Source organism: Ceratotherium simum, chromosome 3, assembly GCF_057802395.1.
Source record: "Ceratotherium simum simum isolate JZ-2026a chromosome 3, ASM5780239v1, whole genome shotgun sequence".
Taxonomy (NCBI): Eukaryota; Metazoa; Chordata; class Mammalia; order Perissodactyla; family Rhinocerotidae; genus Ceratotherium; species Ceratotherium simum.
The window spans coordinates 23,766,277-23,790,404 of record NC_141902.1 but is presented as its reverse complement, the minus strand read 5'-3'; the positions used below and the strand labels follow the sequence as shown (position 1 = coordinate 23,790,404).

The window sequence follows — 24,128 nt, the reverse complement described above, 5'->3', positions numbered from 1 at the left end:
TGAGGTGGTGAGTGGAAGGCAGAGAGGGTGGAAACCCGATCACTGTGATCTAAATGCGGTGCCCGGGCAAGTGGTGGCCTTCAGGTGCACAGTTCCAGTCACGTGAAGATAAGCCGACTCTTGCAAAAAAAAGCCCTGATTGGTAGCTTTTCTTGAATTCTGTGGTATATATACTCTCACTATGGCTGATTTTAAACAACCAACAGGAAGCCAGTGACTGCAGAGTTGGAAGAGATGTGCATAATCAGCCATCACAAGCCAGTGAGCTGCCCAGCACACCCCTGGAACAGTAATGGGGGGCTGTCCCCAGAAAGCCATAGGAAGATCACAGCTTCTACAGACACTGTGGGCAGCCTGGGGAAGCCTGAGCTCTCACCCTGCTTTTTTTGAAGATTGGAAATGATCTCTGCCCCTCTGATTCACAGCAGCCATCCCATTACCTCGATGGCCATCTAGGCTGCCGAGTGGAAGGCTCCCTCAGAGCGACCCTCGCGGCTTCTCGATGGAACACACCTTACCTCAGGCTGGGACAGCTCCCAAGGGAGGCAAGGCAGCCCTAAAGGGCTCTTGTGATCAGTTCTTCAGAGAGCAATTCAGGTGATACCATCGCGAGAGGAAGGATGAGAGAGTCAGTGCCATCAGTTATTCCTCTGCCCTCACTTGGATTTGGGCAGTACTTTCCTCCTAAATTCCAGGAAATCATCAACACCAAGAATCCGCCCTCACTAGGTCGGGCTCACCCAGAGATCAGGTCCAACTGGAAGGCAGCAGGCATCCCTGAAGAGAGGGTGGAATGAGGGGGCGGGAAAGCAGTGCGAGCCTGGGGGTGTGCCTGTTTCTGGCTGTGGAGGGACCCTGCTCCCAAGCTGCGGCATGGGAAACGGGCCTCGCTGCTGAAGGGCAGGTGCCCCTGAGATGGGAAGCTCTCCAGGAAAGAGCAGGACCAACTCTGGAGGAAAGGGGCCTTGTCCTGGGGATGGAGCTCGAGAGAACCTAAATTTTTGCTTCTCTTTGAGTCTTTCTTGCAAGTACTTAACACTTTGCTAAGCACAGAATCAGCACTCAAAAACATCTTGAAGAAGAAATGAGACCTTTATTAGTCCCCAGAGCATTTTTCAATACAAGGCAAAAAGTAAACTGTAGAGGCAAGGAGGAACGAGGCACAAAGATGAACCTGTAAGGGCCCCCACACACCTCAGAGGCCTTCTCTTCCTGTCAAGGGGGTGTGGTAGGCGGGAAAGCTGCCTTGTTCCACTGAGACAGGCCCAAACACCCAGCCCCAAGGAGAAGATGAGCAGAGTTGTGACGTGAAGCCAGGGGGGTTAGAACTTGCTGGTGTAGAGGGTCATAATCCACTTGTGCATCCGGAGGAAGCCGGGCAAGTAGGAGGCCAGCCAGCCCAGGCTGGAGGTGTGGGAGAGAACGGAACTCACAGACAAATAGTCCTGGACGGGGCGGCCTGGGCACAGCAGGAAGAGGAGGAGGATTAGACCCTGATTCCCCTCCTCAGACATCCCCACCTTGGCCGAGGAGCCTGAGCGGGGTGTGAGGGAGGAAGGAGCAGGGAACAGAAGGAAGAGAGGGCCAGGCTGGCTGCTGGGCCAGGGCTCTTACCATCCATGTCCCGAAAGCCGTAGCGTCGAGCAAGGTCACAGGATGGCAGTACCTTCCCACTCAGGCTCAGGATATTGGGATCTGTGGGCACACAGACAGCTGAGATGGCAGGGGAGTGGCGCGGGGTGACAAGCTTTGGGCCCAATGGGACCGCGCACCACTGACACACCACAGGAGCCCAGAATTGTTTCTCTCTGTTCCTAGGAAGGTTCCTGGGCCTCTGGCTCCTGGTCACACCTCCTAGGAGCCAGTTTCTGAGGCTCCCAGACCTCCACTGGGCATTTTGATCCTCTGGGTCTCCAGAAGCCAGAGAAAAGAAGGGTGTATTCCTCAACCACCTCCTGAGCCAGGACTCAGAACTGGCTGCCACCACGCCACAGACCCACCAGGCCCTCTCGTTATCAGCTGCCCCCAACCTCTTCACCTGTTGCCAAAGCCACCACACATTTGCCACTCAATTCTGTCGTCTCCCCTGACGAGAAGCGACCTCTGATCTGAAACACAGGGGCAGAGAAGTGAGGTTAATTTCCAAGAGCACTGCCCAAGTCTCTTTCCCACTTTCAGCTTCTGTTCTGGAGAGACACCCTCTCACTGTCCCTGCAGGACTTAACATCTGGGAAGGTGCTGGAGCCACTCCTGCCCACAGTCAGGTGAGCCCTGCACCCAGCACCAGGACCACTGCCTTTCCTCAGTGCAGGGATCTGGGGAGGCCAACTATGTCTGGACCTTCTAGGTTAGTTCAGTGTGCGGGTCAAGGGCATGGGCTTTGGAGCTGGACAGCCTTTCCACTTATGGCATATGTGACCTTGAGCATTTCTTAACCTCTCTGGGTCTCGGTTTTGCCACCTGTAAAATGGAGATAACATCTCTCCTACAGGATTAAAGGACATGACCTGTGACCAGTGCTCAGCCCTGCGTCTGCCACAGGAAGCACCGGGTATTTACTCTCTGATGTTGTTACTGTCCTGTCATTAAGGATGGAGAGGCTGACCCCCCTGCATCCTCTGCCTCCCTCGCCCTCCCCTTGCCAACCAGATCAAACATGGGATCCTCAGTGTTGTCCTTCATCACGTGCTCCTTCAGCAGTTCTGTCTGCACCACCCCTGACCACAGAGACACACAGCTGACCCCGTAGCGCTGCAGCTCCTGGGCACAGTCAGCAGCCAGCCTGTCGCACTGTAGAGGGACAAAAGGCACGATGAGAGTTAGGGCACCTGGCCATGTCACCTTCCTCCCCTACCCTCCATGTGTCTGCTAAGGATGCCCCAGCCCTCTGCCCTTCCCAGGAGCCCTGTCCAGCTGTGCACCCTCCCCAGTGCACTGCCACTCTGGCCGGCGGAGAGGAGTCCAGGGGAAGGAACTGTCCATGGAGGGACAACGGGAGAGGTGACGGCCAGTCGTCGACCTTACCACTGTGACCACTGGAGACTGTACCACCTGAGCTATGGGTACTGTCACTGTCCTATACTTCCCCCACCCCGTGCCACTGGGTCCTCACCGCAGCCTTGCCCACGCCATAGGGGACGTTGAAGAGATACTGCAGCCCTACCACGGCGGAGATGACCGCGATGAGCCCCCGGCCAGCTGGTACCATCAGCCGCGCCCCATACACCGAGCACAGTTAGTGGCCTCTAGAGGTGGGGCAAGGAAGGAGATGGAATGAACTATGTTCAGTGCTGGCCTGGGTGCTGTAGCGCTGGTAGCTTCCTGTGCCCCCTAGTGGCTGCAGTCAGCCGAGAGGAGGCCACAGGGGGCAGCCACATTCTGGGAGGAACACTGGTAAAATGAACCACCAACAGATGAGAAACAGCAATCTTTAGAAGATGATGGAAGAAAAGAGCTCTGTCATATTAGCAATAACAAAGCTAAAATAGCTCAGGGGAAAAGACATAAGAAATATATAGGATCTACATGGGAAAACTATAACATTCTGCCTAATATAAAAGAATAGCACACACAATTTGTTCAAAGAAGTTTGTTCAACATGTAAACCATCAGTTCTACTTATATTAATCCATAGATTCAATCAATTTGAGTTATATCTCACTGAGACCTTTGAAGGAATTGACAAAATAATCTAAAGCTGAATGAGAATAATAAACATGTGGGAACAGCCAGGAAATTCTGAAAAAGGAAGAGTAGTATCTTGTGAGTGAGAGGGCTATGCCCTTGACCCCGCCCGCATTAAGATGTACAATGATATAGTTAAAGGAATGCGGCACTGGTATCACAACACACAGAGAAACCAATGAAACAACAGTCACTAATCAGATCCACGTGTAAAGGAGAATTCAGCAAGTTATAAAGGGAACATTTCAAGTCAACAGAGAAGGATGGATCATTGAGTAAACGGATTTGGGACAACTGGCCAGTTATTTGGTCTGTTGGATTGGCTCTCTACCGCATTTGTTATTTCAAAATGAATTCCCAAAGAATAAAATATTTGACTACTAAAGGAACGCACAAAAGTACTAAAAGAAAGCATGATTGAATGTGATTACAAACTTGAGGTTGGGAAGGGGCTTTTCGTAGCATCGCACCAAGAGAGAAACTATAAAAGACTGACTGATTTGACTTCTTAAAAGTCAGACATATATCATACGTACAAATACACTCATCCATGTCTGTTTTTGTATATATATAGAGAGCCAGGGGGAGCACGCATGGAAAAAAATGAGTAGTAAATTTGGAAAAATATTTGTAAAACATACATCAAAGGAATCTATTCCATAAAAATCTCTTATAAATCAATGTGAAAAGAATAATAATTTAATAAGACAAACAACGACTCAAAAGACTAAAGAGCCAATAAACAAATGGGGAAAAAGCCCAACCTCACAAATAATAAAAGAAGCAGGAATGAAAACCGCCTTCAGATACCTCTGGCCTATCAGAGTGGCAAAGCTTGCCTGGCTGAATGGCCTGATATTGTCTAGCATGGCTGAGGACATGGGGAAACAGATATTCTCCTTCATTGTCATGAGATTATAAATTGGTGGGGGCTTTTTGGAGGACAGTTTGATAATGTTTATTAAATCTTTAAGAAGTACAGATTTCTGACCTAAGAATTCCACTATTGCAACAGATAATGGATTAGATAAACAAATCATGGTACCTCCTCCCCCAGTAGAATATTAAAAAGAATGATATTAAAAACAACAAGAGAGCCAGCGCTGATGGCCTAGTGGTTAAAGTTTGGCATGCTCTGCTTCAGCAGCCTGGGGTCGGTTCCCGGGTGTGGAACCACACCACTTGTCTGTCAGTAGCCATGCTGTGGTGGCGGCTCAAATAGAAGAACTAGAAGGACTTACAACTAGAGTATACAACTATGTACTGGGGCTCTGGGGAGGGGGAAAAAAAAAGAGAGAGAGGAAGATTGGCAACAGATGTTAGTTCAGGGCAAATCTTTCCCAGCAAAAAAACCCAAAAAACAAAAAAACCAAGTAATATTTATGTGATAAAACCTGACAGAATACATGTTAGACTATTAACAGTAGCTACATCTCAGTCAAGGGAAGAAGGGGTGGTCATGAGGGGAATAAGATTATACTGGTCTTCACATTTGTCCATAATTTTGTTAAAAATACACACACACTTGGTAATCAGAAAAAAATTTGTTTGGAATGGGAAACAGGACCCTCCAAATGAAAACCAGTAGAGAGAGTTACCGTTTCAAAAGGAAGCCCACTGCAAGGTAACAGAGGGAAGGCACAGTAAATGTGTATGTGAACCCGAGTGCGGAAGGTGAGAGAGGTGCTGGCGGGCTTCCAAGAGGCTCACAAGTGGCCTTTACCTTGGAGAATTCATCAGGGCTCAGGGGCCAGGGTCTGGGCCTCTGCCTTGTGGGCTCAAAACCCTGACCAGCAAGAGATGAGGGTGTGGAAAGCACTTCTTTGCAGGGTGTTGCCCATTTCCAGTTCTTTGGGTTTTCTTTTCTCGCCTCAGGGCTGACCATCCCCTTCCCTCACACTTTCTTCCACTTTGCAAATCACAATTGCTTTCTAATCCTGATTCTTTGTGATTGCCACTAAAGTACCAGATTTGAAGCAGTGGGTGTCCTTAAACACTACAGTCACAGATTTGCAGATAATCTCTTGGTGACCCCTACAGGTGGCGGATCACATCCACAGAATGAGGTTTCTCAGAGGGTACCACTGTTGCAACAATAATAAACAGAGACATAACTGGTGTATATCATGCTGGGCAAAGTCAAGGCTGTGTTTCATCGCCCTCCTGTGCCAGATGTTCGTCTACCCCGTGACGCCCCAGCCCTCCCAACTCTGACCTGGGGGTGCTCTTGCCTCTGGGTCTGGAGTGAGGATGTGGAGGCTAAGATGGCTGGCACCCACTGTTTGTTATTAACCTTCTCTCAACCTAAAACAAAACAATTTTTTCCTCTAACCATTTGTGAAAATATCCACTAGGGGTGGTGTGCATTATTGAGGGAGGAGGTCCCTTCTGGCTCATGCATTTGGATGAGCAGAGAGGGAGGCAAGAGGAAGGCCAAAGGCAAGTTCAGATGAAAATCAGTGATAGACAAGGCAAAAGTTGATGTTCCCAGGTACAGACTCACCTGGATGGAACTTCTCCCGAGGTAAGTGGGACAGATGGGACAGAAGAGAGAAGCAGGAGATGGGGGAGGCCAGAGGGAAAAGGAGAGGGTGTATGGGGAAAGGCCTGTGCCCTCAGCGTGCCTAAGTGAGTGAGGGGGGCCCAGGCCCTTGCAGCAGGGCATGGGGAACACCCACCTCAGTCCCACGTTGTTCATATCATCCCAAATGGAGGCGGGGCTTTCCCAGAACGCCTTCTTAGTGTTGTTGAGGATTGTCTGGAAGGCACAGGGAGGGTGATGAATTAGAAGATCTGAAGGCAGGAAGGTATGGGGGGCTGGATCAAATGGAAGGGACAATGAGGAGGACTCCGGGGTCAGAGGAGGAGGTAAGGAGTGTGGAGTTGGGGTGGAATTCAAAGGGTACCTGGATTCCAGCACAGGCGTTGTTGACCAGCACGTCCAGACGCCCCTGTTCCTCATTCACCTGCTCAAACAGCCTTTGCACTTGACTATCCTGGCTTGAATCACACACCACGGGCACACACCGGCCCCCTCGGGATTGCGCCTAGAGAGGGACAGAGGATATATGAGCTCATGGTCGCACACAAGTGTGAGACATGACGCAGCTCCCCTCAACTCCCAGCTTGGGAGCTGAGAAGGCAATCATAGGAATCAGAGCCAGCCGCTGAGGGAACATGGGGGCGCAACACTGCCCTCTGCTGTCTGTCTGAGGAGTTTCAGGAATACTAGGTCCTCCCATTAGAGAGCGAGGCGGATTGGGATTTCGGGTTTAAAATCCACAAACGTTTACTGGGGCCTACCATGTGCAAGACATTGTACTCTGCATGTGGAGGGTAAGGGACAAATAAGGCATGGAAGCTGCTCTTGAGAAATAAGTATCTATCTTTTTCCTTGTCCTTGGTCATTTCCATCTTGCAGGCCCTTCCCTCCCACCCTTCACCACTCACATAGAAACCCTACTCAGTCCCAGCCCTCTTGCCCTCACTCCACCAACGCTCCTGCCTGGTAAGCGAGAAATAAAAGCTCTCAGGCATGAACTCTTTCTACTTCCCGTTCTGCCTCACCCTCTACAAATGTGCCCCCATCCTCTAACTTCAGAGGAAGAAGAGCACCTTATTCAAGAACTGTTCTCCAGATCCACACTCTGGGTCCCACCCTCTTACCTCCTTGCCTCCCAACTGCTCACCTGACCTCCAGTCTTCCTGCCTAAGTTCATTCTTCATACTCCAGCCAGTATGAACTACCTAAAACACAAATCTGTATAAAATCTTTCAACAAGATCACCATCTCTTAGAGAATAAAGCCAAAGTTCTCTACCAGGGTCTTCCAAGACCCATTCTCTTTCTTCTCCAGCCTCTCACCTACCTCTCCACCCCTGTACTTTTATGCTCTGGTATTATTTCTCACAATATCCACACTCTTGCACCATCTTCCCTCTGCTCGTGTAGCTCCCTTTGCTGGAATGGTTTTCTTAACTTCCTTCACCTAACTCTTACCTTTCAAGACTCAGTTCAAGAACTACTTCCTCCAGAATGCTTTCCCTAAACACTCTCCCATATTATCTCAATACCCACTCCGTGCTTCCAGAGCATTCTGTGCCTCTCTCCCTCTTGTCACTTACCTCATTTGCATTACAGTGAAATGATTCGTTTCTGCCTCTGACTTCCTGCTAGACTCTATCTTTTAAGAGCAGAAGTTGTATCTTATTAATCTCGCTAACACCAGTGCTTCATCCAGTACCTAGCAAACTAAATGTACTCAAATATTTATGTAATTGAAATCCAGCGGAAAAGTCAAGTAAAAGTGTACAGTTCAATCAAGTCTTGCCTAAAATACAGGAAAGCACAGGTCCACAACTCTTTAGTTGCAACTCCAAAATCCGTGAAGCTCTCAAACAAAGTTTTTTCAGAAAACTCACTTGGTGGGAAAATGTGACCTGATCTGAGGTTATTCCTGGGGTTTATTTATTCCACTTTGAGTTAATATTCACATTGTGTTGAGGAATATCATAGTTCCAGGTAAGGGATTAGGTGAAGGAGTGGCTAATGGAAAGGGCTCCCTCAGGTGGTTTCTGCCCCGTGGTCCCAGAGGAAGCACTCACCTCCTGAGCAGTGACCCGCAGCGTGTCCAGATGGCGGCCAGTGATGTAAACTGTGGCACCTGCTTGGCAGAGCTGCAAGGCGATGCCGCGCCCAATACCCCTGGAAGCACCAGTCACCACGCACACTTGGCCCTTCATGGAAGCTGCCATGACTCACAAGCAAAGAGGCAAATCTGTGGAAGCAAAGACTTGCTCTGAACGGGCCGGACCCCTGGCTTAGCGGTTAAGTGCTCGAGCTCCGCTGCTGGTGGCCGGGGTTCCAATCCTGGGCGCGCACCGACGCACCGCTTCTCCCGCCATGCTGAGGCTGCGTCCCACATACAGCAACTAGAAGGATGTGCAGCTATGACATACAACTATCTACTGGGGCTTTGGGGGAAAAAATAAATAAATAAATAAAATTATTAAAAAAAAAAAAAAAAGACTTGCTCTGAAGGAAGCCTGCAGATTGTCTATAGGGGTGGGGGGGACCCCCATAGTGGTAGGAGGGGAGCCAGGGTTGGGATCCTTGGAGGGGAGAGAAGTTTCAGAGGAGGAGAGCTGAGTGCAGGCCACAGGGCAAGGCCGGCTGTCTCTTTTGGGAGGTCCCGGAGTGAGGAAGGGGACTGGGTGGGACTGTCCAGGACACCTACTGAGACTCTGAGTGGGGCTGGCTGGTGGGGGACTCTGCGCGGCGTCCCTCACGGCGCGTCCGTGGAGAGTCCTGGGCTATCTGGAGCTCTGGCCCCTGGTCTGGCCCAGTCAAGCCGAGCCCGCAGGGGCGGCTTCCGGATCGGGGGTGAGCGCGAGGCCCAGGGACCCTGGACCTTACGTGGGGGGAGCTCCCGCCTCTTACCTGCCACCTGTTTGCCTCTGGAGTCCCGGCGCCGCCTCTCTCATAAGGTTCTCAGAATCGAGAACTTTGACCCGCCCACCGGGGCAGGTTGAGGTGACTAGACTGGGTCAGAGTGCGCGGCTGGCGTGGAAGGCCGCGCGCTGGCCGGGGTTCGGCTGACGACCTAGGCAGGATCAAAGAGCGCACCTCCGGACCGGGGCGCTTCTGGGCGAGGCCAGGACGGGCGCATGGAGGCGGGGCGGTCTGGGGATACACCCCCTCTCGCCCGGCTCGGGCTGTCGCGGGACTATGACGTTTACTCTGCGCCGGGAGCACGCCGGCGTTACCAAACTCGGTGAGGCCAGGCCCGCGCCAGGAAGCTGGAGGTATCTCGGGCGGCTGAGGGAGCTTTCGCGGGCGGAAAAGGCCCGGGTCACCCATGGGGCTGGGACCGCGCTCCCCCCACAAGGCGGGGCGCCGGTTCCCAGCTGGCGGCAGACGAGGGAGCGGGGCCAAGGAGTCGGGGCGTCCCCGACCAGGCCGCCAGCGACCACCCTGCCTGCTTCCAGACCGGCGCTCGGACCCGGCTCGGGATGCGCAGCCGCACCTGAGCCCCGAAGGTCTGGGGTACTTCCGCCGGGCGCTGTCCGCCCTGAAAGAGGCCCCCGAGACGGGAGAAGAACGAGGTAGGCAGCAACTTCGGGTGCGACAGAGAGGAACTTGTTGGGCATCAAATCCGGATAGACGAGGAAATTTCGTGGCTCCCCAGGGCGTGGGGACTTAGTTTGATCTCCCACATCCTCTTCCTCGCCGCCGCCCCCAACTTGGTTAAGTGATGGAACATAACCTCCTCCTGCTCTCAGTCTCTTTAAAGTATTTCTTTCCGTGTCTTTCCAGAGCTGCTGGTGCACAATGTTTTGAAGGAGGCGGAGGCTCAGGCCCTCGCCTTGGCCACGAACAGGACTGGCAGTGAGATGCTGCAGGAACTGTTGGGGTTCAGTCCCTTGAAACCGCTGTGTCGAGTATGGGCTGCTCTGCACCTGAACTTGCGCTTTGTGGCCTGTCATCGATGCGGGGTCCATGTACTGCAGAGTGCTTTGCTGCAGCTGCCTCGGTTGCTGGGGAGCCCTGCAGAGGAGGAGGAGGAGGAGGGGGAGAGGGAGGGGGAGGAGGACAGGGATGGGAAGGATGGTTCCTTAGAGACCCTGGAGCATCTGGTCCTGGGACTCGCCGCTGAGGTGTGTGAGGACTTTCTCTTCTACTGTGGAGACACACATGGCAGCTTCGTGGTCAGAACTCTCCTGCAGGTGTTAGGAGGGACTCTCCTGGAGTCTGAGAGAGCCAGGCAGCGTGGCTCCCACTCACCTGGTAAGTATTACAAGAGAGAGAAGTCGACCTGGAGGAAAGGAGAGTTGAGGAATTGAGGAATTGAGAAGGAGAGAGGGAGCAGAAGAGTATTTCTTCATGACCTTGAAGAATTAGCAGAGAAATTAGGACAGGGCTTAGCAGGCCAAAGGTTAGCGTGCACAGAGGGCCAGAGGTGAGGTGCATAGGTGTGTTTAGGGGACAGCTGTTAAAAGAATGTGGGCGGGGGTAAGAGTTAATTCATCGGAGCATTGGATTTCAAACCTTTTTTAAACCAACACACATAGTAAGAAATTTGTTTTTTTAAACAAGACTCAACATACATATGTGTCTATGTACACAGACTGGATTCAAGCAGAAGTTCAGGAAACAATACCCTTGCTACGTGCAACCCACTTTGATTTTTTTTTTGCTTTTTTATTTTAATCTGTTCTATTCCATTAAAGAAATGCTTGTTGAGACCCACTAAAATGATTTCATGATACACTCATAGGCAGCAACCTACATTTTGAAAAACTCTGGGAAATAAGGGTAGAGAGTTTAGGTGAGGCTTGATTTTGGAATGCCTTGAATGCCTGGCTGAGGAGTTTGTACTGTCTCCTGTGGATGGTGGGGGAGCTGGTTGAAGTTTCTTAGAAAAATTAAATCAGAAATGTAATCTCAGTTCAATGATCCAGATGAGAAGAGACATTCAGTTGTACCCTGTGTGTTCTGCATCTCCAAGCTGAATCCCTGCTCATCTGTGGAATTCTTGGAGGGCAGTTTGTGATCTCACCCATGCACACGTTCTTGATCTTCCTTCAGAAGCACAAAGGGTCCCAACTTGGGAATGCAAGCCAACTGATTTCGAGGTCCCTGAAACCTTCCTGAATCGCCTTAAGGACCTGAGTTCCTGCTTTCTGAAGGACATTGCTGGTAAGGAGGGAGATAGGAAGGTCTAGGATCTGCTTTTCTGGAGGGGATTATCATCAAACAAGGGCCTTATTTAGAGCAGTCCCATTCCTCTTCTTTTGAATCTGATCTGGTTTGATGTTGAAAAGACTCTGTGCAGCCCCTTTGTGTCCCTAGTCCTTTGTACCTTGACTTGAGGTTTGAGGTTGTCCAGGTCACCTGGATTTGGGGAAAGCTGCTTTTATGATTTCTGCCTTCTCCCTGCAGTGTTTATCACTGACAAGATCTCCAGCTTCTGCCTTCAAGTGGCCTTACAGATCTTACACCGAAAACTGCCCCAGCTTTGTGCCCACCTCTGCAATGCTGTGATTGGCTACCTGAGCAGCCGCAATTCCTCAGCAGCTGGCAGGTAAGGTCAGGGCCTCATGACTGACCAAGGGTGATGGAGCTGTGTGAAATGAATGAGGTGATGTGGGTATTTCGGGTGAAGTGGAGTTAAGACTACCCGATCACCTTCTCCTTGTCCCCAGTCCCCTCCTGCTATTTCTGCGGGATCAGACGAGCTCCAGACTCCTAGAGCAGGTGCTGCTGGTGTCAGAGCCCCTGCGGCTCCAGAGCCTCTTTGAGGATCACTTCCAGGGGCAGCTGCAGACCCTGGCGGCACATCCTATTGCCAACTTCCCTTTGCAGCGTTTCCTGGATGCTGTCACTACCCCTGAGCTGGTGAGTCGGGAGCTTGGCTGGGTCTCTTTCTGCACTCTGTAGTTTGTGTTGGTTCTTGTTCAGTGGGCCTTATTTTATTGTGAGCTTACCTCTGTATCTCTGACAGTGTGCTGGCCATTCCCCTTGAAAAGTTATTCCTGGGGGTTCCCCAGAGCTTAGGGTGAGGGTGCCTTCTTCCCACAGAGGATTTGCTTTGGCTTCTCTCGGGCGCCAATACCAGCAGGAGACTGGCTTAATCCAACTTGGCAGCTTGAGGTTCCATGGCCCACTCAGACTCTGGGTACTTGGCAACAAATCCATAAGAGCACTGTTGCCATGGCTTCTCTTGTCCTTTGCTGCTTAGCTCGAAGGCATGCTTCCCTGGGATCTCATGGGTTGGGAGTTAGGGTGGAAGGGAGGGTTTAATTTTACCTCGCCTTGAGAGTATGGCCATTTAAAGTCTCCTCCCCATGTAAGGCAGCACCTCTAAGACTGCCCTCTTGTCCTGGACTTTCCTTACCCAGCCCAACCAAAGTCCTGATAACTGGCGATGCCTTTATGTTTTATCTAGCATTTCTAGTTGTTTTTGGCAGGATGGTTTCTCTGAATAACTTAGCCCACCATTACCAGAATGCCAAAGATTCTTTATCCCATGTCTCCCCTAGCTGTCCCCCATGTTTGAAGAGCTGAGCCCTGCCCTGGAAGCTGTGTTGGCCCAGGGTCACCCAGGGGTAGTCATTGCCCTGGTGGGGGCCTGCCGCAGAGTTGGGACCCACCAAGCCCAGGTCCTGCAGCTGTTGTTGGAGGTGAGTGGGTGTTACCTGCAACCCCTCAGTTCAAATTCTACCTGTTGGGACTTATTGAATCTTTAGTGGTTGTATCTCTGGACCTAAGACGTCTCATGTGAGGGAATTCACAGATATAGGGCAAAATGAGGCCAAAGCATCTCATAGCCCTGGAAAGACAACTGCCTCCCAGAACGAAGAGAGAAGTTTATTTAAGAAATAAATGTTTATTCATCCCCTGTTGTGTGTATGGAGGCTGGGCATACAGCAAGGCAGCTGAGGTCCTGTCCTTGTGCAGCTCGTGTTCTTGTGGAGTTAGGCATTCTCATCTCTCATGAATCTTCTCCCTTGTCAGAAAGTCGGGTTGGGATGAGGTGGTTCTCAGAGTCACCATGTTTTGTCTTCTAGGCATTCCACTGTGCAGAGCCTTCTTCCCGGCAAGTGTCCTGTGTGCCTCTTTTTGCCACCTTGATGGCTTATGAGGTGTACTATGGACTGATGGAGGAAGAGGGGGCAGTGCCTGCGGAGCACCAGGTGAGGCAGGGGAGAGGCCAAGCCAGTGACTAATTGGGGGCCAGGTCTCCCACGGCTTAGGAATCCTCTCACCACTGAGGTGAGGGTGGTGAGACCTCTGGCTTCATCCCAGTGGAGGTGGCAGTCTGGTGGCTGCCTCCTAATTCCCTGTCTCTGTCCTCCCAGGTGGAAATGGCGGCAGCCAGGGCCCTGGGGGAAGTGACAGTGCTTGGGTCTCTACTGATCCAGCATCTGCTGCACTTCTCCACTCCTGATCTTATACTTAGAAGTCTGGGTGCCTTGACGGGACCACAACTTCTGACTCTGGCCCAAAGCCCTGCTGGTTCCCACGTGCTTGATGCCGTCCTGACCAGCCCCTCTGTGACACGCAAGCAGCGCCGCCGTGTGCTGAAGACCCTAAAGGTTAGACTTCCGGCTTCTGCTTTGATTCCTCTGCTATCATCGACTTAGAGAATGTGAGCTTCCCCCAGGACTCTCTGTGTCTCTCCGTGTCCTTCAGAGTCACAGAGAGAATATGTAGTTCCTAGACTGTTACGACTCAGCCTCTAAACTTCTGAAAACTTCACTCCCCCCTGCCTCCCCACCCCAACACACTTTTGTGGACTGCCCTAGAGGGACCTACCTTGCTTGTCTCAATGCAGGGACAGTATGTGGCTCTGGCATGTAGTCGCCATGGCAGCCGTGTGCTAGATGCCATCTGGAGTGGAGCAGCCTTGGGGGCCCGGAAGGAAATTGCTGCTGAGCTGGGTGAGTACCAGCACCTCTCTTTGACCTTTCCAAACTTTTCCCTTCCCTCACTCCAAAAGGCTGGGTGGCTGGGTAGTGGACTTAAATTCAGCAGAGACTTCAGTTCCAAAGGGTGGTCTTGGCTGTGGGTTCTTAGCAGTCAGCTCTCCACTTGCCGTGTGTTCCCACCCCTTCTCCCAGCTTCTGTTCTTTGGAGAATGAGGTGTTAACTCTATCCTCAGGCAGGCCCAGGGTCCAGGGAAAACAGAGGGACCTTCATGCCAAGTAGAGTCTCTTCAAGCATGGGTGGGTGACTGCGTGGTGACACAGAACATGAATGGTTCCCTTTGCAGGGGAGAGGAACCAGGAGCTGATAAGAGACCCTTTTGGCCACCATGTGGCTCGAAACGTGGCCCTGACTACCTTCTTGAAGCGGCGAGAGGCTTGGGAACAGCAGCAGGGGGCTGTGGCCAAGCGGAGGCGGGCTTTGAACTCAATACTTGAAGACTGAGGCCTCTGGAACTGGGACTGGGTGTTGATGGGGGCGGGGGAAAGGGAGGATCTATCCTGTCCCCTTCCTAGGTTAAGTTGGAGTCAACACTCTTATTGGTAAACATTTTTATATTTTTATTGGAAATGTCTTTGTTATTTTTGGGGGAAGGGTATGAAGAAATGGAGATGTCAAGGTAAAGTCAGAGAGGGCTGTCCCCTGCACTGGGGAGCTTAGGGACAGGAAGAGTTGTAAGGACATCTAGATGTACCAGCAATCAGGGTGCGGTCAGGATGCCTGGGGCCAGGCTTGTGGCCTTTCAGGGTAAGTGGGAGCTGGAGAGATGGCTGGGAAGGGACAGCATTCTTCAGGAATGGGCATAGGCTAGGGGTGTAAGGCATTATGCTGATGGGGCCTGTCACGATGAGGTCAGAGGACAGTGGGAAAATCAGGTAAGTTATCTGGTCTGCACTGTCTGCTGGTCCCCAGACTTGATGTTGTGACAGTCCTTACAGTCTGTCTCTTGGAATCAGTAGGGGCAGAAGCTCAGAGACCCTTCTCAGTAGGGATGGAGGCGACCCTGCCGCTGCGACTGCCACTGCTCAGCCCCTTCCACTGCATGTCGAAGGGTAGAGGAAATTCCCAGCAATATATGGCCCAGGCCTTGCAGCAGAGTGGAGATCCATCGGAGGAGCTCCCTGAAGGGCAGAGACGAGGGAGTCAGATGGGTAGGGGAACCCGGGAGGAGGCCATGGGGCTAGGGGCTGGGGGTGTTCCACAAAGGGTAGGTGAGTGCAGGAGAAGGGATTATGGGGATTGCACCTGTATGGGGATGAGGGGATGGGGGGATGGGGAAGCATGACATGATGGTCTCTGACCTGAGTACTTTCTTTGGGCCAAGTCCTTGTATGTCACAACTCATGGAGTAGAGCCCGTAGAATGTGGCTTTGATGTTCAGGCTGCCCAATAGGTCTCGAGGGTTTTGCTTGTATACGTCGAAGGTGATGCGGGCGATGTCCTTGCTGTGCTTGGGCTTCTCCCGTCCCAGCCCATATGACAGCATCCCGCTCTGTTGGGCACCCCCATCAGTGCAATGGACCCTCACATACTGACACCCACCACTAATCCCCATCAGCACTGAAACAGACCTGCCCTTGCCTAGACTGTTTGTCCACTGTAAGGTGTCCTTGACAACTCCTCATCTCCCCCATCGCCTCTGCCCCCAAGATCAGGGTTAGCCACGAGAAGAGGCTTGGGAGAGAGATGAAGGACTGGTGGCCTATAGCAGCACCAGTGTGGGCCTCACCCTGCTGGGGCTCCAGCTCTGCCCAGACTCCAGCACCATCAGGCACGTGTCATCCTCCAACAGCTGGAAGAAGTCCTCACTCTCCACGGCGGTCCCATCCTCCTCTAGCACAAGTATCAGCACTCCGCTCAGCAGCAGGGTCTCCAATGCCTGCCCAGTGGCAGGAAGCAGGAGGGAAGGGGCAGAGCTTATCCCATGCTCCTTCCCTCTCCAATGGCCCAGCATCCATCCGTTGGCCTTAGACGCTGGTTGATAGCCCAGCTCTACTCCCCGGGGCTTTGCCATCCCTTCAAATGGCTCCAGCTGTGTTCTTAGTTGTTGGGGGACCCTCATCTAGGGGCTGGCCGTTTTTTCCTATTTGTTCCTGCTTTGCTCCTACCTTGTCATTGTCATCTCCCCCTGCTTCCCTCCAAGTCACTTCTGCTTGAAATTGAAAAGCTAGCCGGGTTTTCTTGAAGTCAATCCTTCAGGAATGGGTATAGGCTAGGGGTGTAAGGCATTATGCTGGTGGGGCTGTCATGACGGGGTCTGATCTCCGATGTCCCTCCTTACTTTTCCCCATCCTTACAGAGGTCTCCAGAACTGTTTCCACTCATAATGACTTTTATCCTTGAGTCTTCTATGTAGCACTGTGCATACATTATCCTCTTTACTCCTTTCAATAACCCTAGGAGTAGGTGTATCATTCCCTTTTTATAGATGAAGAAACTGAAGTTTTTTTTTTTTTTTTGTGAGGAAGTTCAGCCCTGAGCTAATATCCAAGCCAATCCTCCTCTTTTTGCTGAGGAAGACTGGCTCTGAGCTAACATCTATTGCCAATCCTCCTCCTTTCTCTCTCTCTCTTTTTTCCCTCCCCAAAGCCTCAGTAGATAGTTGTGTGTCATAGTTGCACATCCTGCTAATTGCTGTATGTGGGACGCCGCCTCAGCAAGGCCAGACAAGCGGTGCGTCAGTGCGCGCCCAGGGTCCGAACCCGGGCTGCCAGTAGCGGAGCGCGCGCGCTTAACCGCTAAGCCACGGGGCCGGCCCCGAAACTGAAGTTTTGATAGGTTCAATAACTTCCCAAAGTTTGACACTAGGAAGTGGCAGAGTCAGGATTTGAACTTGATTTATCATACGAATCGCCATTTCATACTGACTTCTGAACTCCATCCCACCCTACCTACACCTTCCCCTTCCCCCAAGGAAAAGCCCACTCCTTGGGGAAACAATGACCCAAACGCAGCAGAGGTCATCAGGCTCACGCCCCTGCTTTCAGCCCGCAGAGGGAAGGGCAGCCATGTAACCTCAGCAAATTCTCCCTCTTCTTGAGCGCCTTGGCTGCCCCTGCAATAGAACCCAGGGACTTGGCTCCCTCACCTTGTCTAGCAGTTCCTGGCGGGTGGCAGCTGTCAGACCTTTCCGGCTGGTCCGCTTGTGATCACAGACACGGAAAGGTCGCTGGGGTGGTGGAGCTGAGGTCCAGACCCTACGGCCAAACTCGGAGCTCACACTGGATACTGACCTGGTAGTGGGAAGAAAGGTCGTGAAGGAGTGAGGGGTTTGGTGAGTGCAATGGGGATGATGGGGCCAGAGAGTTAGGGAGGGAGGGTGGGAGGGATCTGGGTTTGTGGATTAGGAGTAGCCTAGGGAGAGGGAGAGACCATGGAGTGAGGGTGGAGGGCGGCAGTTCAGGATTGGACAAGCCCACTGTAGAAAGCTGGGGAGGGGAGGGGTACGGGCTCATCAGGCTCCTAGGGGCTGAATGGAGTTTCCTTGCCCTGCCTGTATCCCCAGAGTGGGAGAGTGGAGAGGAGGGTTAGAAATCACCTGAGCAGGCCGCTGGGGTTCAGGGCAGAGAGGTACTCCATGGTGGCGGGAAGGCACAGGACAGCTGCCTCTTCCCTTGAGTGCTGGGCTGGGTGGTTCTCTGCTGTGCTGGGGCTCAAGTACTGGTGTTTTCTGTTACGGAGCTGAGATCCCAGTCCCGGTGAGGTGGGGGATGAGTCAAGCCTGGACTCTGGTCCCCCTGGCCTGGCCTGAAAGAAGGGCAAAGTCCAAGGGGAGGGGGAAGGGGAGGGGCCTAGAGGGGTCTTGCAGGAAGGATTAAGGCCCAGAGTTGCCCAGCAAAAGCCTGGAAGCTTGTGAGTGTGTGTCTCTGGTGGCGGCATACGATGTGAGGGTAAATGGGAACTATGTGAGAGGATGGAATGTGATGTCTGGTGTTTTTCTTTCCATGGAGGGAATTTCTAGGGACAGTTTCTGGCTCCCAACCTGTGAGAAGCTGCATTATGTGTGATTTGCATTGTACGTGCTGCCACCTAATGAAAGCCATAAACTGCAGCTTTAAGACAGGGGAGGTGGGGCTGAGGGTGGGATCTTGGGCAGGGCTTGGAGAAAATAGGAGGTGAGGCAATGTGCCTGGGTGGGGTGTGAGGAGAAGATGGGTCCTGATCCATGGATCCAGGATCCCCAGGATCCTGTCTGGGACCTGGCCTTCTTGCTCTCCTGTTCTTTTCTCCTGGTCTAGGGGAGGGGCTGGCTCAGCGTTTCTCTGGCTTCATTCTCCAGAACTACCTGCTTCAGCCACACTGGATTAGTTACTTTCTCACCTTTCTCCTTTGGCCACTTAATGGGCACGAAGGAGATGTGAATGGGGGGCATCCTTTGATGGCATCAGGACTTCAGCTTTGGGTGCCCTGTGTCCCATCTCTGGTGTCAGCTGCAGTTGTGATGGACACTTGCGTGAAAGCTCAAACTCGCGCTGACAGTGGACCCCTCACATGAACGCATGTCTCTGCTTTCCTGCCTAGGAGTCCTGTCTCGAGCTGCAGCAGCCTACTCGCCCCGTGAGGAGTACAGGCTGCAAGTGTGTATGGGGGCATCAATGCCTCTAGGACAACCCTCAAACAATGGGCGAGCCGGTGTAAGTGCCGCACGCTCTCTCTCTCTGGAAGGCATTGTGTACTTCTCAGAGGTGTCTGATACCTACTGAAGGGACTCAGGAGCACACCCTCACTGGCTCTCCTCTAACCTCTCTTCCCCTGCTCCTCACTCTTGCTTCCCGAGCTGACCTCCCAAATACAGGATCACCTGTACAGACATCCTCAACTCAGGCTTTGCTTTGTAGGGAACCCAAACTGAGACAATACTGGTGTCCTGGCTCCCAAGGAACCCCCAGTTCTGGCTGTTGACTGGGCAGGGGCCTTTCTTTCCCCTTCCTTCAACTTTATCAATCTACCAAGTCCTCCTTAAATTTCTTCATTTCCAGGCTTTGCCTGACTTCTCCACCCAGAGAAGGCTTCTTTCCAGTATGTCTCTACCACTGCACTCTTTCCTTTCTCTTGTCCTCTATCCTGGTGCAGCTCGGTAGTGTGGTCTCTTCATGGTTGTGTGTTATGATTCCTCAACCAGCTTATAAGCCCCTTACACCTTCATGCGTCCCCCTCTTACCCCCAGAACTTAGCACCATGCTTGACACTGAAAGTTGTCATTGACAGCCTGGTGAGAGTCCTGAGGGAGGAATGACTGGGGCAGGGCACAAGGCAAGACCAGAGAGGGGTAGGTGGGAAGCTGAGGAAAAGGCTCAGCAGGGGCAGGAGTCCAGAAACAAGGGAGGGTAGAACAGCTTGGGGAGTGAGTGGTTTGGGTCACCTTCTCTGTGAGTGCAGGCCAGGGAGCCCAGAGAGCATAAGGGACTGTGAGCATAAGGTGGGGAGGGTGATGAGTGCAGAGGCAGGACCCAGGGTCAGGATTATGCAGTGGCCCTCCGCACCTACACCACCAGGGAAGCCTGTCTGCACCCCTTCAGCTTATCCTGTTTCCTGGAGAGGCGGGCTCTCACAGGCCTGGACGTGTTAGTGATGGGAAGGAGTTGGAGGAGGGAGGGGCCCCAGCAAAGGCTGAGAGAAGCCCCACCTTGTCCCTCCCTCTTCTCACCCTCTGAACACCTGACAGGCACAGGACAGGCGTCCGCACCTCGCCCAACCACCTCGCTCACCGCTGCTTTGCTTTTCAGCTTCCCCAGGCCCCTGGCGGCCCCCAACCCTGCTAGCTCCCAGCTGGGTAAGCAGATCTGCCCGTTCGCCTTTACTCCCCACAATGCGCTTTGCCCTGAGGTATAAGGAATGGGGCTCGACAAAAAAGGAGGGGCCAGGCTAGAGCAGCGGAGGTAGAGGTAGTGACAGGCTGAGAGTCGGGACTGGGGAGGTCAGCTGACTGAGAACAGGGATTTGGGTTCCAAGAAGTATGATTGAGTTGCAGCTGGAGTCCTGAAGAAGCCAAGGCTCCCAGACAGAAGAGAGGCAGGCCGCAGGAAGTGGGGGCAGGCATGGTCCCTTCTCACCCACATCAGGGCTACCATGGGCTTTTGCGCCACTACCTGAACGCGCTCTATCGCCCTTTCCAGCCCCGTGTAGGTGCAGAAGGATGTCAGTCTGCTACCGTCCCCCCGGGAACGAGACGCTGCTGAGCTGGAAGGCCTCGCGGGCCACAGGCTCGGCCTTCCTGCTGCTGGCTGCGCTGCTGGGGCTGCCCGGCAACGGCTTCGTGGTATGGAGCTTGGCGGGCTGGCGGCCCGCACGGGGGCGACCGCTGGCGGCCACGCTCGTGCTGCACCTGGCGCTGGCCGACGGCTCGGTGCTGCTGCTCACGCCGCTCTTCGTGGCCTTCCTGACCCGGCAGGCCTGGCCGCTGGGCCAGGCGGGCTGCAAGGCCGTGTACTACGTGTGCGCGTTCAGCATGTACGCCAGCGTCCTGCTCACCAGCCTGCTGAGTCTGCAGCGCTGCCTGGCCGTCACGCGCCCCTTCCTGGCGCCCCGGCTGCGCAGCCCGGCCCTGGCCCGCCGCCTGCTGCTCGCCGTCTGGCTGGCTGCTCTGCTGCTCGCCGTGCCGGCCGCCGTCTACCGCCACCTCTGGGGGGACCGCGTGTGCCAGCTGTGCCACCCGTCGCCGGCCCACGCCGCCGCCCACCTGAGCCTGGAGACCCTGACGGCCTTCGTGCTTCCCTTCGGGCTGGTGCTCAGCTGCTACAGCGTGACCCTGGCGCGGCTGCGGGGCGCCCGCTGGGGCGCCGGGCGGCACGGCACGCGGGTGGGCCGGCTGGTGAGCGCCATCATGCTCGCCTTTGGCTTGCTCTGGGCGCCCTACCACGCCGTCAACATTCTGCAGGCGGCGGCTGCGCTGGCTCCGCCCGAAGGAGCCTTGGCGAGGCTCGGCGGCGCGGGCCAAGCGGCGCGAGCTGGGACGACGGCTTTGGCCTTCTTCAGCTCCAGCGTCAACCCGATGCTCTACCTCTTCACCGCCGGGGATCTGCTGCCCCGGGCAGGCCCCCGCTTCCTCACGCGGCTCTTTGAGGGCTCCGGAGAGACCCGAGGGGGCAGTCGCTCTATGGAGGGGACTCTGGAGCTCCGAGCTACCCCTCGGCTCAAAGTGCTGGGGCAGGGCAGGGGCAATGGAGACCCCGGGGGCGGGGCGGAGAAGGACAGTCAGGGATGGAACCCTTGACACCAAACCCTACAACCGGGCCTGCTCTTTCCTGTCCCTTTCCATCGCCCCCCAGAACTCAGGGAACCACTCTGGAGCATTTGGGGATCCTTCTCTGACCATAGTTTGGATCTGTCTGGGTAGAATTATTATACACCTGGGGCAGGCCCAGGTTCCTCCAAACTGAGGGGTTGCCGGTGGTGATGGTCCATGTGAATGAATATTGTGTACTTGCAGGCTGGCATGTGCTCATGTGCCAGAGCTGGTTACTTGTTGCCAACAGCCATGGTGACATATGCTGGGCAGCCATGACATGATGGCTTAAGCATGCTCCCCCTGGTGGTGCATCATGACTGAGCTGTCGTGAAGCCACCTGGTTCCCTGCTGGGTCAGGCCGAGGCTGGGCAGTGCCAGCCTTCAGTGGCATCTTGGCCTGTCCTCCCTAGCCCGGGTCGCCTGGTTCCCCCAGGCTAACCCATAGAACCACTCTGAAAATAAAGAGAGAAAGAGGAAGGGAAGGTATGGGCGCTTGGATGAGGGGTGAGGGTGAGATCCATTCTCTGGGGTCTGTAAGAGCTAAATGGGGGGGGGGGACTGGCTTTGGAAGGGGAAAGCCGATGTGTGGGGTTTGAAAGGAAAGTTTTCCTGTCTTGTGGTTGGTACAGTGGGGCTGGGAGTCTGAGACTTATCTTCCTCTCTGAATCCAACTGTCCCCGCAAAGGTCACTGGACTCAAAAAGGAGTCCAAGAGGCATCACTCGCTCACCCAGGGGATGTTTGGGGGTTGGGGGTGAGCGAGTGTGGGGAATGTGTGGATATTTGGGAAAGAAAAAGAATTATTCAGGGCGGGGCCACCTCTCCTTTCTCTCCTTTTTCTCTCTGCCAAGTCTTGACTCCTCCCAAGACTTCTACCTGTTCCTCACCCCCGTTCCCCAATACTTCTCAGCCCCCATCTTTTGGAATCACTCTAGCTCTAGCTCTCAAAACTGTTCTGGATCCTGACACTTTTGAGTTTGGGGATGTAAGATGGGATTCTTTTTAGGGGATGTCCACGTGCACACACCTGTGGTCACTAGGGTGACCAGCGCATCCCGGTTTGCCCAGGGCTTTCCTAGTTTTAGCACTGAAAGTCTCTTGTCCCAGTCCTCTCAGTCCCTGACAAACTTAGATGGTTGGTTACCTCAGTGCTTACCCTGACCACCACCCCAGGTTCTGCTTTAGTGACTCTTCACACCACTCAGGCAGAGGCCAAGAGAGAAAAGGAAATCCAGTCCTCAGGGTCATACCAGGGTCACCAAAGCTCCAGGGGTGGCGCTCTACACTTAGGGGGCAGGGAGTATGCTTGAAGTGTCTAGTCCAGGGTGGAAGAAGAAAGGCCATTGAAAGAGATGGAGGTGAGGGGCAGCTTGGGAGAGGAGGCAAAGACAACCCAGTGTCCGTCAGAAGGTGACTGGTTGACCCCAGATCTCTGAGCCAGACGCATCTATCCCCAAACACCGACTGCAAGGGCTTCTTCCTGTCCTCATGCACCGCGTAGAGGCTCCTAACTTCGTCTATTACATATCCCCATGTGGTCAGAAAGCCCTTCCTCAATTCTACCTTCAGTTCTTACTGTGGTTTCAGCCCAGTTCTTTTCATCATATCCTCTGCCTGACATCTAGTGGGTCAACTCTGCTGTGGCTTTTTTCAAAGCAGAGAAAGTGGGGGCACTGCAAAGGGTAAGGGACCTCAATGACCACCATTACACTCCACATATTTCTTGAGAAGTGACAGAGTTGAAAGGGAAGCAGGAAGGCTCATGGTCAGATTGAAGGAAAGACTTCAGTTCTTAGCTTTTGCAGGAGAGCTCAAGAAGAGGAGACTGCCCTCCTTCCAGGGAAGGGGAAGAGTGACCCGTCTGGGGGCTGTTTCCCTTTCCACATTCCTGGTCTCCCCTCTCAGCAGGGCACTACCCCCTCTCCCTCATGCCTGCCGCCTAAGCTCAGCCCCTACTTTCTCTGTGTGTCTAGGGTGGGACTGGACAGTCGCTGTGGGAAGGTAGGAAAGAGGCGGTGCTAACCTCCTTGCCCAGCGCCCAGGTCTTAACTCCAAACTCACCTGGCAGGGCAGTCACATGGGCAAGCACAAGGCAAGTGGTTGGGGGAAGGGGGAGAAATGGGCATTCTGAGTGATACTAAGGAGACCCTTTGGACTTTGGCCTCTACCAAAGAGAAGGGAGAAGTGACTGACCTAGAAAGGAACCAGTCCTTTTAAATGAGGGAGGGATGGGGGTGCATGAAGAGGGCCCTCTCCCCTCCGACTCTGCTCATGGCTTGAACCCAAGCCAAAGACAGGGTGCTGTCCTCTTTAAATCATGATGTTGCCTAACCCAAACCCAGGACCTAGCCACAACTCCAACCTACACTTCTGATTAATCTAAAAATCTACACCCTTCACACAAAATATAAAGATACCCCACCTTCTGGCCTCTTAATCTGAGCCCATTTCCCCTCTCTGGCTTCCCTCCCTCCTTCTCTTGTATGAAACAATTTATTACTCTGTTCACTTCTCCAGTCTAGACCTGCATCTGAGGCCACACCCCAGCCTACTCACTCCCCGCACCCCTCTCTCCTCTCTTACTGCCCCTTCCTGGGCTCTTCTCATCTGACCCCACCCCTGAGTCCTCCTCCTCCCTGCTGGGCTCTTCTGGAACACAAAGACTATCCTCCTTTCTAGTGAAGGGAGGGAGTAGGAGTTTCAGCCCCACCCTCAGGATGATGTGTCTT

The 24,128-nt window shown here is 53.4% G+C and overlaps 4 protein-coding genes across 4 annotated transcripts; 2 read left to right on the top strand and 2 right to left on the bottom strand.

The window, feature by feature from the left end:
- Positions 1-1,073: 1,073 nt before the first annotated feature.
- DHRS1 (dehydrogenase/reductase 1) lies at positions 1,074-9,417 on the bottom strand. Its single transcript, XM_004421178.3, is given in 9 exon segments — positions 1,074-1,459; positions 1,615-1,695; positions 2,039-2,108; positions 2,647-2,790; positions 3,113-3,245; positions 6,363-6,442; positions 6,591-6,731; positions 8,289-8,461; positions 9,124-9,417. Coding segments are annotated over 8 exon segments (936 nt in total). The 5' UTR covers positions 8,439-8,461; positions 9,124-9,417; the 3' UTR covers positions 1,074-1,322.
- A 26-nt stretch (positions 9,418-9,443) lies between these two features.
- NOP9 (NOP9 nucleolar protein) lies at positions 9,444-14,735 on the top strand. The gene is made up of 10 exons (XM_004421177.2): positions 9,444-9,788; positions 10,000-10,470; positions 11,272-11,382; positions 11,626-11,767; positions 11,889-12,081; positions 12,726-12,866; positions 13,254-13,379; positions 13,545-13,781; positions 14,021-14,126; positions 14,459-14,735. Exons 1-10 carry the CDS (start codon positions 9,542-9,544, stop codon positions 14,614-14,616), a joined length of 1,932 nt encoding a protein of 643 aa, XP_004421234.1. The 5' UTR covers positions 9,444-9,541; the 3' UTR covers positions 14,617-14,735.
- On the bottom strand, positions 14,717-17,916 carry CIDEB (cell death inducing DFFA like effector b). The gene is made up of 5 exons (XM_004421176.3): positions 17,711-17,916; positions 17,261-17,405; positions 15,902-16,051; positions 15,474-15,664; positions 14,717-15,293 (listed from the first exon to the last, which is right to left on the bottom strand). Exons 1-5 carry the CDS (start codon positions 17,749-17,751, stop codon positions 15,155-15,157), a joined length of 666 nt encoding a protein of 221 aa, XP_004421233.3. The 5' UTR covers positions 17,752-17,916; the 3' UTR covers positions 14,717-15,154.
- Positions 17,917-18,353: 437 nt separating this feature from the next.
- On the top strand, positions 18,354-21,935 carry LTB4R2 (leukotriene B4 receptor 2). Its single transcript, XM_014780451.2, has 2 exons — positions 18,354-19,945; positions 20,289-21,935. The coding sequence occupies exons 1-2, from the start codon at positions 19,744-19,746 to the stop codon at positions 21,383-21,385; spliced, it is 1,299 nt and encodes a 432-aa protein (XP_014635937.2). The 5' UTR covers positions 18,354-19,743; the 3' UTR covers positions 21,386-21,935.
- Positions 21,936-24,128: the final 2,193 nt, after the last annotated feature.

Bases quoted from the DNA above. Each gene is read 5' to 3' on its own strand.
- NOP9 (XM_004421177.2), top strand. From the start codon at position 9,542: ATGGGGCTGGGACCGCGCTCCCCCCACAAGGCGGGGCGCCGGTTCCCA. The intron at 11,383-11,625 runs GTAAGGAGGGAG...TTCTCCCTGCAG, and splicing joins CTTTCTGAAGGACATTGCTG to TGTTTATCACTGACAAGATC. The intron at 13,782-14,020 runs GTTAGACTTCCG...GTCTCAATGCAG, and splicing joins GTGTGCTGAAGACCCTAAAG to GGACAGTATGTGGCTCTGGC.
- CIDEB (XM_004421176.3), bottom strand. From the start codon at position 17,751: ATGGAGTACCTCTCTGCCCTGAACCCCAGCGGCCTGCTCAG. The intron at 16,052-17,260 runs GTGAGGGAGCCA...GCCACTGGGCAG, and splicing joins GCCAGGAACTGCTAGACAAG to GCATTGGAGACCCTGCTGCT. The intron at 15,665-15,901 runs GTGAGGCCCACA...GGTGCCCAACAG, and splicing joins AGAGCTGGAGCCCCAGCAGG to AGCGGGATGCTGTCATATGG.
- LTB4R2 (XM_014780451.2), top strand. From the start codon at position 19,744: ATGGGAAGGAGTTGGAGGAGGGAGGGGCCCCAGCAAAGGCTGAGAGAA. The intron at 19,946-20,288 runs GTAAGCAGATCT...CGCCCTTTCCAG, and splicing joins CCCTGCTAGCTCCCAGCTGG to CCCCGTGTAGGTGCAGAAGG.